Here is a 17476-nt window from a genome sequence, read left to right on the forward strand (position 1 = left end):
AAGAATTAGGTTTATTTACTGGGTTGAGTTGCTAAAATAAACCATACAGTGCTATATTTCTCTCAAAACACACCGGAGCATTGAATGATGAAACACACAGGCTGCGGTGGTGTGTAATGCCCTTGGACGGAAGCCAAGACGGTGAAATGGAATGAAAGGAAAGCAGTCACTCCCCTGTTAACTCAAGGTTATACTTTACAGGAGCTATATCTGTCCCTGTTGCCAATGGTACGCTTAGTAAATGTGCTTTATGTGTCTGCTGCAACCATAAAAAGAAAACATCTAAATCACATCTGCCTGTTGACTTTGAAGATTCCCAACAGTTTGCCTGTATTTTTCCCATGGCGAGCGCGGTATGTCGTGGCTTATCCACGACTTCTGAGCTGGCAGGAGGCTGGCGTTCGGCAGTTGCTTGTAAACACAGCCACAGAATGAGCCCTTAGAGATCGGGACCCCTGCCAGCTCATAGAAGTGGCAGCGGATCATCCTCGCTTAATAGTCTCCCATAATCCTCTGTGAATGTCTTACGTTGTCCCCCGTGAGGAGCGAGACTAAGGCATGTATTTGCAATCAGCGTGCATTAAGGGCTGACAGTTTTAACTGCTGCCATAACTAATAAACCAACCCACTGTTTGCATGCTGAATGGAAGCAAAATGAGAACTTTTTAAGTGTTTTCTTTTCTGCTAACAATGACTCTCTTTCTTTCTCCCCCGCTGCTGCTTGTCATTGCCACAGGAAGTCGAGGTGAGTGTCTCTTTTGTCCATTTGTACAGTGACATTGTCTGTGTCTGTTTTGACGACTCTTTTTGGCTGTACTGTAGGTGTCACCTGCCTTTTGTAAAGAGCTCAACTTGGCTAAAGCGCGAAAAAATACACAATACAACGACACGAAGACAAAGGATATTGGAGACAATAACATGTAAAACATGAATTACATCAAGAGCCAAATGTAAACTACTGCTTCCTAGAAAGTAAGAAGTATATTGATATTAAAAGAATATATGGTCTGGTTCATGAATGAAAATGTGTTCTTTTTAGACTTGCAGATATCAATTCACTTCAGTTAAAGCACAAAACCTTTAACTACTCACCCTGTGCACAGTATTTAAAATGCCGTCGGCTATACTTGTTCAGCTTGACTTGAGAGTTTGGTCCCTGTGTCCCCTGAGCAGACTAAGACTGAGCTAAACTGAACAGACCTGATCCTCAGCGGCCTCTCTGGGCCTCGTGTAGTAACCGCTTTATAGTTGATCCTCTCTGTCCTGACACAGAGCAAAATGGGCAGCAGGGGGACACTGAATGTTATCATTGTTCCAGCGCAACCTCGCCAGGGACACAATCTAAAAACCAGAGTTAGTTTTTGAATATTCCCTCTGCAACAGTGCAGGGGCTCAGATAGTCCAGGTCTTTTTTATAAGATGCTCTAAGTCTTTTTGCAGTTTACTTAATGTCAGACAGCTACAACGACTTCCACAATAACTCTAATACAACACTTAAAGAAGCCGCCTACCATTTTGGGAAATATTCTTACTCATTTTCTTGCTGAGAATTAGATGAGAAGATCAATACCACTCATGCTTGTATGATAACTAGGAAGCTGCTCAGCTTAACTTAGCTTAGCATAACTTAGCTTAGCATAACAACTGGAAACAGCTAGCCTGGCTCTGTACAAAGGTAACAAAATCCATATCTGCACATCTAAATCTCACTAATTTACACCGTATATTTCTTTAATCTGTCATTCTAATCTGTTCCATAACCAAAGTGTAAAAAGTATTTTTGTACGGAGCTAGGCTAGCTGTTTCCCCCTGTTTTCAGTCTTTGTGCTAAGATAAATTCATCATCTGCTGGTTCCAGCTACACATTTAGCATACAGATCATAGCAATGTTCTCATCTAACTCTCGATAGTGAATAAGCGAATATTCCAAAAGATCAAACTGTTACCTTTTTGAGTTTATGTAAAAAGTTTTAAATCTCTGAACATTTGACAGTGACAGTACATGACTATAAAACTTGCAAAATAAAGCAGCAGAAAAACCAGAGCAGATAAAAGACAGAAAGGACACGGCAGCATTAAAGGAAATGGTAGAACTGCAACATAAATCATAAACGGATAGAAATAACTCAAAGTACGTAGTTACGTATGCTATTATTCTGGCAAACTTTTATCCATTCACCACTTAAAGTAATTTAATATATATGTTGGAAAGAATAATTGAATGTCATCAGCAAAAGGGCAAAACCTTGATGGCGATGAATGACATGCCTGAGTGGGAGATTTAATCTCTTTTTCGAGTCGTTATGTCTCTGGGTTGTAAGCCCCTGGTTACACTTCTGTTTCTTATTATTTGCTTTAACTCAAAGATCGAAATAAAGACAACAGAATATGTGGTGAGTAAAAATGTTCACAGAAATTAACTGAATTTAACCTCGGACTGAGAAAAAACTCCTGAAGATTTTTGTGTTGTGAAAATGTCCTTTTTAAAACCCATCTATTCAACATAGCAGCTGAATGCATTTGAATTGCTACAATCATCGTCGTTCATCGCGCTGAGCAAAGTTTCTGGAATCTTTCTTCATTATTTAAGGTTTCTGAATTCTCATTAAGAAAGCATATTTCCTAAAATCAAATATTTAATCCATTAATGCAAATACATTTTCTTTCCAGGATGACTACATCAAAAACATGGAGGAGAACACGGGCTCCGATGAAAGTAAGTCTGATTTTCTCTGATTAGAAAAGATTTTCTGTGGACATATGAAGACGACTGTGTGGTTTAATGGGTTTTCCACTGAGAGCCTGAGTGTATGCTGTACTACATGCAGAGATATATTTAATATTTAAATGGCTTCACTTAAACGGCCAGTTCTACTGCGAAGAAAAGGAATCCCTGCCGTATTTCAGATTCTACCAGCATACTGTAATCAATGCTAAGTGCATGTCTACCTTTGTACGTCTGCCATATGAAATAGTGCAGCGCGCAATACAGAAATGATGGCATTTCTTAATTGCTCTTCCAAATTTGGGGGAAATAAATCCTAGTATTGAGCTTACCGTTTAAAACATTCTACAGTGTGCCTTTCAAGAGGACAGTGTGCTGAAGTTAACATGCAGCTGTTCAACTTAACAGCGGCTTGAGCTGGTCAAATGCTAACTCTTCTGTGGTGGAGGTAATGGAGTATGAATCATTTCACAGCTCAGATTATACAGATACCATTCATACATGTGTTAGCCAATCAAGCAGGCCGGTGGGTGTTAGCAGTGTGTTCCTGCTGCGAGGTGAGTGCGGGAGGTCGGCTGTAGCGCCACACCCATACTGCCTCACTTAATAAAAGACATCGAATCGTCTTGAAGATTTGCCTCAAAGGGGAAAGGTGTGAGAAGCGGCAGCTCCGGGCGTTATCCCAGCATCTGTTCTTACAACAGGGAGAATAACTAATGTCGTCTCAAGAAAACGCCTCGCTTGCTGTGGTGTGGGAGGTGTTCATTTGAATACCATTGATTTCATCCTCGTCCCAACTCCCACTGGAACTAATTCCGCACAGTTAATTGATCAGGGTCCTCTTTATTGCTAAATTAAGAGGACAGCAGAACCTCTGACAAGGTGTACCTGCAAGCCCCGGATAGAACAAGAGGCCTAATGGGAGACTTCAGACTCCTCTGGTTCTTTTGTAATGTGAGCCGATTGAGACGTCGGCTCTGCAGAGTCTTTGAGGGCCATTACAAAAACAAATAAGGTGCCTGCTATTTGACCGTGACATTGTTTGTTTTAGCCGATAAATCAAACTTCTCTAATGCCGAGACTGAAAAAAAAATGTACTCTGACTGTGATTATGCTTCCATTTGTACAACTTTGGGAAATTATTCAGACATAATGTGTAATTAAGAGGTAATTATGAGTAAATAATTTCATAGCTCCATTGGAGTTGAATAAAAGCTGCAGGGTGTTTTAACACAGCGACCACCAATTAACTCGAAGGGTATAAAAGCGTCTTCTGCGTTGACAGTAATTGCAAATCCAGTTGAAACTAATTTTCTTAAAGCCTGTCTCTCATGCTTTTAATATTCATCAGCGCTTCATCTTTTCGGTTTCAGATGGGTGCTACTATTTCTTGGCGGGTCCTTTGCGGATCTTCTTTTCTTTTTTTGGGCCAGAACCACGAAAGTACTTTATTAAATGCACACTCTGACAATGTGAATGTAAAACAATTTGATGAAGGCCTTTGATGGAGGATCCTGTCCAACTGCAATGTTCAGTAGAGAACTCACAGACAACGGGGAGGAAAGCTGATCGTGGATGAGAGAGCAGTCCTGTATTATGTTTTTGATGGCAGCGTAATAACAATAATAATCTCCCAGAGATTGGAAACTCATAGCAGTTTCATCGCTTTTGTCGACATGATTACAGGCGTATTCAAAACCCATAATGGCTGTTGATGCAAATTGAATCTTGGGCTTGGATTTCATCTTCAGTATGTAGGAGTCGTATAAGAATACTGTGTGAGGGATGTGTTTGGTCTTAAGCAATGAGAGAAGGTGCACATCACCAGCTGAAGCTATACTGAAAACACCAAGCTGTGTTTCCATGGGAACATACAGTAAAGTAATTATAAGGTTTTTATTAAAGTAACTATTTGGGCTGGAGATTCACATCCACCAACCCTAACACATGGCTGTTTATGAAGTTCTCAGTATTTCAAAAACTCCTGAGTTATGAGGGGTAGAAGCAATTTTCTACGAAATATAGACTGAGAAAAAAGTCGTTTGTTTGTCTTTGGGCTGCCATTAGCCAATGAGCTTGTTTGTTATATCTACAGTTATCTTCATACTTATGCAAAGCCGTGGTATTTCTGGACAGTGTTTTGTCTCGCTGAATGAGTATATTGTATCCAGATTCAGATCCACATTTTATATTCTCAAACTAACGCATTAAGAGGATTGTAGAGACTTTGTACCGGTGTGTGCCCTCCTGAGTGCTTTTCTAGTTTTATTTTATTCGTCCTCATATATTCAGACTGTGCAGTGCACGGCTCACTCTCTCTGTGGTTTCTGTGCTGGTGGACGGCAGGCACAGTCACTGTAAAACGGCAGAGAAGAAAGTGGTTATAGTTTGGGTATATTACACCACTAAAAAAATACCACTCAGTTTGGCTCCCTGCCCCCATAAAAAGTTTACGGTCCCTGACTGAATCCGTTATTAACAAAAGGGAATGTTAAACCTTGTACTTTGATAGAAACCACCAACAAAATCCACTGTGACAGTCTCTGTAAGATGAGCCAGAAGAAAGCTTGAGGAAACTCTGAGGGATGTGATTTGATGTGAGATGTGACAATATGAGATGTCTTTGGTCTCTTTGTTTTAAAGAAATAGACAAAATGAGATGTATGGTGACAGTGTGGGTTGATTCTTGGGAGGTTTTTATCACAGAAAAATATTTTATGTGCAACGACTTTTAGGTTTCATTCTGTCTTTGAGCTGCGGAGTCTTTTATATTTAGGAAATTCTTCCCGTCTGAGAAGTGGAATTTATATCAACAGATTTGTGATTCAATTTGATAGTCTGCAAAAAAACAATACCAGTGTTATCTCACTGATGCCAATTCCTCATCTTTTGGGAGCTGCTCGCCTATTTTTGTATACAAATACTGATAAATAATCATGTGATGGATATGCTAATTTTCTCATTTGCTTATTACAGAAAATTGGGGAAATATTAAAACATCTTGAAATGTTTAAGAGTAACTGCACCCAGTCTAATAACCCTGTTTATCCTGACAACTAAAAGTCACAACGTGCTTTTTCCAACCCTGTGCAGCAGAGATGTAGCGCAGCACTTTATGGTTATAATTGTTTTGTGTTGTGTCTTCACATGTATGTTCTTGATCTCACAGATATGTTTGCTCAGGTTTTAGTGTCCAATATCTCCACAGACCACTATAGTTGCCTTGCTCTGCCCTTCTATGGTGAAATGTGTCGCTGTCTACACAGACAGCCGTCTGTTGAAATGTTAAGACGTTTCTGAGCTCAGATTAAGACATTTGGTCGGACTTCTCTGAGACTTTAAGCTATTTGTTTAAAAAAACCTGTGAGAGAGTTACATTGGGAACCAACACCTCCATAATAGAAAATGCATTGTGGAACAACGTCTCGGGGGATCACAAGCTAGGAAGCTCGGAAGTGGTGCTGCTCTTTATGAACTCCAGTCACCAGCTCACTGTCATACCTGCTTTTATAGAACAAAAACACCACAGGCACACTGCTTCCTAGCGGTATTTTTGGATCCCCTCAGAGTTCTCATGTCATCCACTGTTCCCGTGTACCTCCCTGCTGTAGCATGAAAGTACCACCTAGTCTTAGGATTTGCAGGAATCTGGCTGGCAGCCACCTCGTCTGTTGGCCGTGTTGACTGCAAAGCAGCTGCTCAAAGCTGACTCAGGATTTCACAGCTTTGAATTCCTCTCGCCACTCACTCTTAAATTCATATCGAGCCTGTGTGTTTTCCGAGGCCTCCCCTGGAAGGCAGAAAATGGCCCGTGATGGTGTGACGTACAGTTTGGGACGGCATTGACCAGGAGGCTGAGGAAGGTGGAGGGCACGCTGCTATTTCCATCTCAGTCTATCGGTGAAGGAGAGGTTGGCATTGAAGAGTTCAACTCTCCACAGACAGAGAGAGAGAGAGAGGGAGAGAGAGAGAGAGAGAGAGAGAGAGAGAGAGAGGGAGAGAGAGCTGGGGAGGGAGGGAAGAGGATAGAAAGAAAGGGAACGTGGGAGACAAAGATGGAGTGTTTGTGTGAGAGAGAGAGAGAGGGAGAGAGGGAGAGAGGGAGAGAGAGAGAGGGAGAGAGAGAGAGAGAGGGAGAGGGGGAGAGAGAGAGAGGGAGAGGGGGAGAGAGAGAGAGAGAGAGAGAGGAGAGAGCTGGGGAGGGAGGGAAGAGGATAGAAAGAAAGGGAACATGGGAGACAAAGATGGAGTGTTTGTGTGAGAGAGAGAGAGAGGCAGAGGGGGAGAGGGGGAGAGGGAGAGAGAGAGAGAGAGAGGGGGAGAGAGAGAGAGAGAGGAGAGAGCTGGGGAGGGAGGGAAGAGGATAGAAAGAAAGGGAACGTGGGAGACAAAGATGGAGTGTTTGTGTGAGAGAGGGAGAGAGAGAGGGAGAGGGGGAGAGAGAGGGAGAGAGAGAAGAGGCAAGATGCGGAGAGACAGCGATAAGTTGACATGGGGGAAGTGAGATGTGACAAGTCGAGAGAAAGAGATGCTCAATCAGTGCTGTCAGGCTCTCTGGCAATCAGACGGAGTCGTTGGAGACTGCAGGCAGCGCTGTTGATGACAGGCTGCCCTGCTAATGACAGCTAGGCGTCCATGTTTTTCAGCGGTGCTGACTATAAAATCAATGGACTCATTTGTGCACACCGCTAGAATATTTTTCACATTTCGTGATTTGTATTGCATACGCCCGTGTTGAAAAGAGAGGACGCAAGATCATGTTAAAAGGTGTAAATACATAAACGATTTGAATATGCAGCACTTAAAATGGCTGCTTTCAATCTGTTGAACACATGCTCCTCGTCAAGACGAATAAAACAACAGCCGGAAGCTCTGAATTTTTTTCTCCAGGAGGTGACAAAAATAGAGGATTAAAGCAAAAACACCTCAGCTGTGATTGACACCTCTGGTGATTTGCAGTGATGTTGTTGTTTGTGCTCGCAGCCGTGGACACCACCAAGGACCCGTGCCAGAATGTGAAGTGCAGCCGCCATAAGGTGTGCATCGCTCAGGGCTACCAGAGGGCCATGTGTGTCAATCGCAAGAAACTGGAGCAAAGGTAGGTTGAGTCCTAAAGCCAGAGGGAGGGATATCACATTCATTCGGATAGATGGTTTTCAAAATAATATATGGCTGTGCTATACGTATCGTGGTATTTTATGTCCTCATTTATTCTTCTGGTGATTCAACTTCAAACTTAGTTGCTTATAAGATTCAAATCTTCATGGCCATTATTTATCCTCATGGATGACTTGACATCATAGGTCATGCTGCGACACAGGAAAGAGATGCTAGCTTGATGGATAACACCGAATGTCAAGGGTACATACTTTATGAATGATTAATGCTTAATCCATGACTCATCATGATCTAATCTAATGCATGATGTACAATGAACTCCCATGGCTCAGTTTTAATTAAGATCAAGCCACTATTACTCAGTTGAATCACTTTAAAACGACACGGATCATCAGTTTCTGAATTCATTTATTTAAGACTAAAATGAACAGGTCATCAAATCAGATGAAAGTGGAAAAAGTCCCCTCAGCTCCATGGATGTGATTATCCTCAACATTCTCATGTTTGTGCACCACATACAGCATGAATCAGCGACAGTATATTGTGTTTTTCTTTGTGCCAAATGTATCTCTGCATTGAGTCTCGCTTCATGCGTTCATAAGTTGGCTAATTTATTTAGTTGTCAAGTCTATCATAGCATGACAATGACGTGCAAAGAACACACACACAAGAAAATGAAAGGTCTCAGGTAACGTCAATCTTATTGTCTGTCACTAAGCAACAGTGTTCTTACGTCTCAAACCACTCGAGTGTGGAGTACACTGTGTGCCCAAGTCCCAGAAATAACCCTGAACTGAACTTCCCATGTTGATAAGAGGGGCGCTTTCGAGGAGGTAGGTAGGGTTGAAACCATGACAGCTAAAGTAAATACAAAATACTTGCCACTGTGGTCATTTAACACAACGTAATGCTCTTCCTTCACAACGATCCTTTATTTTTTCCGTGTAAAGCGCACGAAAAATCACTTATCTAGTCCTTCACCCATTTATTCCACTTTGACTGGAAAACAAATGAGCAGAGTTGCAGTCTGAAAAGAATTAATGAAGTGAATTATTACTGCCTTCAATGTCTATCTGCTGCAACAGGCGTTTATCTTTTTCAATAAAGCGCTTCACTTACAGAGTCACTCCAGAGATGAGAGAGACTGCGCCGAATAATGGGTAATAAGCACGAACCACACTAAACCATCCCGGCATCATTAAGCAGCAGCTTCAGAAGCCGTACCGCAAAGCGCTGCGCTCACGGAACATGAAGTCAATCAGACGAGAAGAAGCAAATGGGATTTTTACAAAACAAGAGCTTTCAAACATTAACAAGCAAATGCAGACAAATCAGTTTTTATTTACCCGAGATCAGAGTTATCGGTCTCTCTGGTTTCTGTTGCCATCCCACCACAGTGAAAGTAAAATGAACATTTACTTAATCAACAGCAACATGTCTTCTCCAAATAGTGTCCCGTTAAATTGATTTTGTCGTCAGAAAATTGCATCCCTCTCAAACGAACAACCAGAAGTATGTTCAGTTCCACAGTGTTTTCTAAAGAAATGAGACATAAGTGTTTCTGAGCTAGGCAGTGACTTCATCTGAACCCTGTGGAAGACAGACATTATCTGATGCTCTGGGAAATCTGCAGACCTCTCTGTCAACTGTTTACTCGGAAAATACTCTACGAAAGAAATAGTCACAATGAAAATTGTTGACAGTGTTTAGCCGGATCAATATTTCTGGAAAGAGATACTTTTGAGCTTTTAGCCACATTGATGTGGGAGAGGCAATGTTGGTTTGATTACCATGATGTTTTGCACAAGCGTTATGGTCCCCAGAGGATGAATCCTATTCACTTTGATGATCCCCTTACTTTTTCTCTAGCGACAGTTAGTGAAATGTCTTCACACCTATTGGATGGATTGCCATGAAAGTCATCCACGTCTTCTTCACAATTGATTGTAATCATTTTGGTGATCCTAAGCCATCATCAGGTTCAACCTTTACTTAATCGATGAGGAAATACCTGCAACACCTATGACATACCCATCAGCCTGAGCTTTACTTTGTGTTGCTAATTAGCAAATGTTGGCATGGTGTTAGCATTGCCATTGTCAGCATGTCAGCATGCTGACTTAGCATTTAGCAACACTGTGCGGCGCTCCGAGCATGTCTGTGTAGAGACTCTAGTGTTCTTGTTCAATGTAATGTTTCAGTGCTCCCATTCCCCTCTGTTGTATAGGGGTAGGCATCTCACCAACAGATATCCTAAAAATCTTGGAAAATATAAAATATAATATATAACTAAAAAAAAATGTTTCCTCTGTAATTTGGGGTGGACTGACATTTGAACTTGTTCCTTTTTCCTGTAATGATCAGAGTCAAACAGTCGGAGCAGCTGGAGGCTCAGGAAAACAGCTGCAAGCCTTGTCCTGTTGCTGCCTCCTCACCTGTATGTGGCTCTGATGGACACAACTACGCCTCTGAGGTAAAAGATTATATTCTGCAGCAGCATCTCGCTCTAAAAGCACTCTACCTTTTTTTTTTTTTTGCTTTATTACTGGACCATAAAACCATTCTAACCATAAAAACCCTGAAAAGAAATAATTGAAAGCGGCCATGTCATCGTTTTAAAGAACGAGAGGAGTCTAGTCAAGAGATGTTTCCTGCTGCGCTGACATATACGTGGCCGCAGCAGGGCAGCACAGTTCATCACTGCTCGCGGGAGGACAAGTGCGCCGGCTCAACGTGGCCGTATGATTGATGACTGGCGGCGTTTTTAGCGGCATCACTGTACACCGGCCGCTGCCAGGACTCTTTATTGATTCATGTATAGTTTTTAATTTTGACCTTGCATGAGAAGGCTGGCGGAAAATGACAGCTCATTCATGCTGCCTTTTCCCGAAGTGCAGTGTCTCATCTGAATGAGCAATCGCTCTTTCCTGCGGTCACCTCCATAAATATTTTAACTGTCTCTTTCTCCTCGTAGTGTAAGTTGGAGCAGCAGGCCTGCCTCACAGGCAAAGAGCTGAGCATCATGTGTGCTGGCTTCTGCCCCTGCGCCACAGCCTCCGTTACCCTCTCAAATACTGACACAAAACGCGGCAAGTGGCCTTTTCTTTACCTTCTATCTGTCTTAATTTTGGGATTCTCACCTCCCTTTCTGCACTGCTGTCATCCCTTTAAAAAAAAAAAAAAAGCTATGACGCGCCACACAGCATGCTGTCAGTATGAGCGGACTAATCAATCCAGTGTTCCACGTTTAGGATCAATACTCACCGATTTCAGAGATTACTCACTTTAACTCCAGGTGGTTAAAGTGCTCTTTCAATCCTGTAGTGATTCATTATTTAGAGTGTGCACTATCTATCATTGCAGCCAAACAGTATTGATTGTCCAAGCTGGTGAAAATGCCAATTGATCAAAAGGATGAAATGTTACTTCTGCTTTTCATCTAGTGCTGAGCCTGAGAATGAAAGTGGATTCCTATTGGATAATAGCAATTCCAGGCCTCAGAGTTCATTTGTAATGTTTTCTTTGAGTGGCAGCTGATATACTTGTGAACAACAGCTTTACACATGAGTGAAACCTTTGATTCTGTACACTGTACATCAGCAAAAGCAATAGGAGGCTTGTCTTTTTGGGAAGGTGAGTCAGATTGCTGTCAACTGTCTGCCAAGATTTTGAATGCTGGGATTCCCCTTTTTCTTTTTTTGGCTCCCTCAGAGAGCTGCACTGGCCAGGACCTGGCAGACTTGGGAGACCGCCTGAGAGATTGGTTCCAACTCCTTCATGGAAACGCGAAGCAGAATAACTCTGGCAAGCTCAGAGCTGGCACCGCTTCAGGTTAGAAACTCACAAAGCGCTTTTATTCTCAAGCGTACAACTCAATTGTCTGCGCAAAGAAGTGTAGTCTCTAAACAGAAAGAAACTAAAGTGCAAAGCAATTTTTTTTTTGCTGACAGTGCTGGACAAGAGCCTTGTAGCCAGCTGCAAGGACTCCATCGGCTGGATGTTCTCAAGGCTGGACACCAACAGTGACCTGTATCTGGACCAGGCTGAGCTGGCTGCTATTAACCTGGACAAGTACGAGGTCTGCATCCGACCCTTCTTCAACTCCTGTGACAGCTACAAGGATGGGAAGGTCTCTACAGCAGAGTGGTGCCTCTGCTTTTGGAGGGAAAGTGAGTGAAGGGATCTCGACCAGAGAGCAGCGTCTATGTTGGGTCGAATCTCTAAATGGGTGAAATAATATCAAGCTTACATCACAGGGAAATAGAGGCTATGTAATGATGTCACTTAAACGAGTAGAAACATGTTATTTTGTGACTTTTAGAGGTGCTGGTATATTTTGGGGGAGAGAGCTAGACTAGCCTTTTCTCCATGCTTCTAATCTTTATTCTAAGCGTATCGCCTGCTGGCTCAAACTCCCTCGCAAGAAAGTTTGTACAAACCTATGGTTGAATTCTCCACCCTTTCTATTATCCATAACCACTTAACCAGGTCTGACAATATTCCAAGACATGATAAGCAGTCCTCACATTCTCCTGCTGAGAACAATCTGGACCCGTTTCATCTGAGTCATCTGACTCAGAAAGTCCTTCAGACGTACCGTACCTGATTCAGGGTTCCCTTGGGCTAAAAACACTCCTCCATCAGCTTGCTTCCTCCTCTACTTCTGTTCACTTGCGGTTTCCTTTGTTGCGCCCATGACTTTCTGGTCACAACTCGGCTCTCGTTCCAACTCAAACAGTCACAGATCCATCATTGATCTCTGGCCTCAGCTGTTCTGGTTCATTTATGAACTGTTTCTGGAACACGGTGTTCCCGATGGGATTTGGTGATTATCACAGAAGTCCAATAACAAAGCATCATTCTGTTCAGATCTGGCAGACTGTTCACTTCAATCAACCCCCTCCTGCTTTCTGTGGCATGTGATCATGTGGGTGTTGAGGTGTTTTCCTCCGTGTTGTAACATGCAGTCACATCGTTGCAACTACAGAGCATTCATAAAGTATTAAGACCTCCACCTTTTTCTTTTCAAACTCTTTTTCGGTGGAATAAAAGCTTGAAAGCAGATGAACCGAGAAATGTCAGTTCAAATCATAATATGAATCTAAAAACCACTGGTGTGCTTGAATAATCATATACAAAAGCTTACTCTGACAGCCATGTTCTTGACATTCTGTGTTTAGTTCAGGTGTCTCCATGGATGTTGCCTTCGCTCTCGGCGCTATTTCAGCTTTGCTCATTTGAAACATTTGCACCATTTGACCTTTACTCAACAAATACAGGATATTTCTGGCACTAACATCATTTGCATGTCGATTGCTCCATTGATCAGGCATTTAACCTGCGTGCCATAGATTACACCAGCTCCCTCATCCATGTTTCATTACAAGCTGGTGGTATTTATAAACCAGTTAGTGGTAATGGTTTCATGATAATGATTTGGAACAGGACGTCAGACGAGAATGTCGAGAAATGATTACAAACTGTTATTTTAACAATTATTGATTGTGCTTTGTGAATGCGTCTTGCGCAAACACAATAGAAATGCTGTGAAAATCTACAAATACTGGAGAAGGTTTATTGCCTTGGGGGGGGGGGTCAATACAGAGTTTCTATTTCTATCTATTCTAGAGCTTCAGCTCATTCTCAGGCTACATCCATATGTTCTTTCACCAAAGCTCTCCACGATCAATCAGGCTCAAAGGGAATGAAATACAAGACTTCTTACACAAATCAATATGGGCAAAGACAATTATGTAATTATGAAGAGCATTGATTGAGTTTGGGGACAGCAGTTTTAGGTATCGTCTGTCATCGCTCTTCTTGTTTGATTCTCACAGAGCCGCCGTGCCTCGCTGAGCTGGAGAGGATCCAAGTGCAGGAGGCGGCCAAGAAGAAGCCCGGTAAGTTTATCACTGGTCATTTCAACAGTACTGTGAGGGCAGCGATGGCTTTAGGAAAGAGCAAGGCTGACGACAGTTTCTGCTTTTTCCTGCTGCTTTCTATTTCTACTGTAGTTCCAAATCCCAGAGAAAAGTTCCTCCATCCCTGAGTTCCTCTTGTCTCGTTGCTTTGTGTTTTCGCGGTAGTGGAGGGCGGGGTTCGTTGCTTGTTGGAGAACTCCTCTTTGGGATTGACAAGATTCTCCTGAGGGAGGCTGAAACAGTGGAGCTCTGTCACCGAGGCTGTCACTACATTTTTGCATGCCAGCCTCGCAGCATAACGAAACACTACGCCAACATACTGGATAAAAATCACCAGCATATGCATGCTGGTGTAAAACAAACAGGGAGGCTTTCACTGTCCAAAAATCTGCCTCTCCATTCTGACCGACAGTTTCAATCACCGGTTCACTAAGGCGTGCTGGCATTCTCGTTTGTGGTGCGCTCATCTCAGGCATCAGCATGAGGCAGCTATTTGTGCTAAGGGTATGAATATTTAACAGCGAGGCACGTGTGTGTGTGTGTGTGTGTGTGTGTGTGTGCGCTCGTCCTTGCAGGAGTCTACATTCCCAGCTGCGATGAGGACGGCTACTACAGGAAAGTTCAGTGTGACCAGAGCCGAGGGGAGTGCTGGTGCGTCGACCAGGATGGAGGAGAGATGATGGGCACCAGAATCCACGGCAACCCTGACTGCGGTAAGGGGGGGGGGGGGGCTTCATCATGTTTTACCCGTACAGTGTGTGGGATATGGTCGCATCTTATGGTGAGGTTGCAGATTGCAACCAACTGAAAACCCCTACACACTCCTCCCTTTTCCAAGAGCGAGGTAACGTGACCCGCCAAGTGCAGAACAGGGGTAACACCGTTCACCTGGCTCAAAGGCCATCCGTATCATGATAACGCGACTTTAGGAGCTTCAGAAGTCAGGCGGCAGCTGGCGGTATACCACGGTTTTTCACTCTGCGGCTCACGTTATCGCAGTTTCTCAAGCATGTCGGAGAACTACGGTGGCCTTCAGGTAATGAACGTGAAAGGCTCTCCCTGGAGCCAGTGTTTGGTTTGTCCACTCTGGGCTACTGTAGAAAAATGTTGCGGACTCCGTGAAGATGACCTGCTACCTGTGTAGTTATGGACGGCTCATTCTAAGCTAACGAAAACACAACAATTCTTAGTTTCAGGTGATTACACACCAATGATTTATGAATATTATATTCCATTTATGATAATAGATGCCCTCGAAATGCTACGCACTGGCCCTTTAATACAAACTCCACGTATTAATCCTTTTCCAGATGAAGCAGCGGGATATTCTGGAGATTTGGGGAGTGGAGTGGGATGGGAGGATGAAGAGGAGAAGGAGGCAGAGGACACCGGAGAGGAGGAAGAGGAGGAGGGCGAGGCGGACGATGGAGGATACATCTGGTAGGATTGACTGACCCCACGCGGAGAGCCGTGTCACAGCCGCTGGCCTGAAAATCGACAGGGATGGCTCTCTCTTCAAAGCAAAAGATTTTGGGATCGGACCTGGGAGGCATGGAGTTGTGTTTCATCCTGGTGGGATATGTGGTGCTGGTCAGGTCCAGGGATGAGACAGATGACCAGTTTTTGTCTTAGATATGTGTAATTGCTTCATTCTCTCGTCTCTGTTTTTTGAGCGACAGAGCTTTTTGTTTTGCCGTCCTGAAAAGCAGGACCCACTGACTACTGCGCTAAAGTCCATCAGAATTCCTATCTTGTCCAACCGCCATCGATGCATATAGAGATTACCAGTCATTTTGTGTTGTGTGAACAATTGCTTGAGTATTAGAGTCGCCGTCCCACTGGAATGACTAGAGATCAGAATTGAAATAGTTCGACATTTTGTGAAACATGCTTGTTTGCTCTCTTGCAACGTTTTATGAGAAACTCGATACCACTGGAATATAAAGCTAGAGCTAGGAGACTGTTACCTGAGCTTAGCATAAAGAAACAGGGGAACAGTTGTGTCTGTCGGAAGTAAACAACAACAATCGGACCTACCAAAACCTCCAAATCACACGAGATAACATCTTTTATCTTGTTTGTTCAATCAGTAAAAAAAAAAACACAGTACGACATTTTGCATTATCATGAAGACTATCCAGGAAGTCTTCCCGTAAAAATACAAATTATTTTTGCAGTTTTTGTACGGATTAAGCAAACAAAACTGCTTCAGGTTTCAGTCTTTAGTGAACGATGTGTCACTGTTGTGTTCACAGCTTGTTTCTGCTGCCTTCAAGTGGCCAAACACATGAGCTAAGCTAACCTCTCGGTCGTAGCTTCATATTTACCGTACACACAACAGACTTCTCATCTACCTCGAAATAGATAGCAAACAAGCTTATTCCCCCCAAAATATCAAACTATTTCATTGAAGCAGTTCAGTGTAATGTGGTTATGCGTGTTTCAGGTTGCCACGGTTTTAAGCTACTTTTATGACAATGGCGCACCACAGCTCATAGCAGATTTAAAATCTTCCTTACGAATTTCGTGGATGCACACAACTATAAAGGGCCTACATTTCCAGTTGGATGACTTTCGTTGAAAACCTGTAGAATGTACTATAGCGGCCCAAACTACAGTAGAAACCACTAGTCGCTGTCCTCTGCTAACGCTGTCAAAGAATGCACCACAACTATGTTTTATTCTGAGTTTGCAACTGGAAAAACTGTATTTTGTGTTTGTAAAAAAACGATGTGTGCATTACTTGAAGTTCTGTGTGTATACTTGAATTCACATTATTTTTTTTCTATGATAATATTGTTGCCATGTCTTCATTCATGCTATTGGTAGGCCAGATGTTTGGTTGTTTTTAGTATTGCATGCTCGTGAATAAGAATGTACTTCTAGGCTGAGCACTTTACTAATAAAGGCACTGGAGCCAAGCTGTGTGTTGACTTCTATCTTTTCCAGCGATTACCAGAGATCAATTAGGTTGACTTTGTGCCTACTGTGCCACCGTGTCGCTCATCATCTTCCGTTGTATTTAAGGATGAGTATTTTTTACAATGAACCTGCAAGATCATTAAAGAAGGGAACACTGAGCTGAGGTGCCTGTGGGGAAATGAAATGAATTTCTTCAGCTAAAGGCAGCTTGATTGTCCTTGCTGCAGGAAGGTGCACAGGAGAGAGTATCACCGACTTACCTCAGCAGATCAATATTTTCAAATTCAGCTGGTGTGCTAAAAAACCCCGATTTTGAGCATAAATGAACAGACTCTATTTTCGTTATCACTCCAGCCAACCTTGCATGGAGTATTTTGCTTATCAAACCCAAGCTGGGTGTGTAAAATGAATATTTTGGAGCACTTAATGACTTTCTCCTGACCTTTGCATCCTCCACCTGGTGTGTAAAGCACCAATTACTGAAGCTCATTCCAGATAAGGCCAGTTACAGCCCGCAATTACATGTGATTATGTTTAACAAAGCATTAAATAAAGACAATGTCATCATCTACGATCATGTGGCCTGCAGTGGAGTAAAAGGGAGAAGTTGTAAGCATACAGTCTGTAGCTGTAAGCTGCAAAGTTGAGTCTCAGTTGAGTCTCTGACAAGCACATAGTTTTATTTGCTTGAAATATTCTGGCGCTCATCTGCCACCTCATGCTAGAAGACCAAACTACAGCAGAGCGGTTGCCAAATGGCATAAATGACCACAGCGTCAACGACAACACT

The 17476-nt window shown here is 42.8% G+C and overlaps 1 protein-coding gene across 1 annotated transcript in view; it reads left to right on the forward strand.

The window, feature by feature from the left end:
• LOC306795019 (testican-2) overlaps nt 1-16620 on the forward strand; it is a 31998-nt gene extending 15378 nt beyond the window's left edge. Inside the window, exons 2-10 of the mRNA XM_079293344.1 lie at nt 2671-2716; nt 7709-7823; nt 10208-10316; nt 10818-10936; nt 11559-11674; nt 11794-12012; nt 13681-13743; nt 14340-14477; nt 15075-16620. Of these exons, the coding sequence (XP_079149470.1) occupies nt 2671-2716; nt 7709-7823; nt 10208-10316; nt 10818-10936; nt 11559-11674; nt 11794-12012; nt 13681-13743; nt 14340-14477; nt 15075-15208 (1059 nt within the window). The 3' untranslated portion in view covers nt 15209-16620. The remainder of the gene's footprint in view (nt 1-2670; nt 2717-7708; nt 7824-10207; nt 10317-10817; nt 10937-11558; nt 11675-11793; nt 12013-13680; nt 13744-14339; nt 14478-15074) is intronic.
• Nucleotides 16621-17476: the final 856 nt, after the last annotated feature.

This window comes from Melanostigma gelatinosum (genome assembly GCF_949748355.1).
Source record: "Melanostigma gelatinosum genome assembly, chromosome: 21".
In the NCBI taxonomy this organism is placed as follows: domain Eukaryota; kingdom Metazoa; phylum Chordata; class Actinopteri; order Perciformes; family Zoarcidae; genus Melanostigma; species Melanostigma gelatinosum.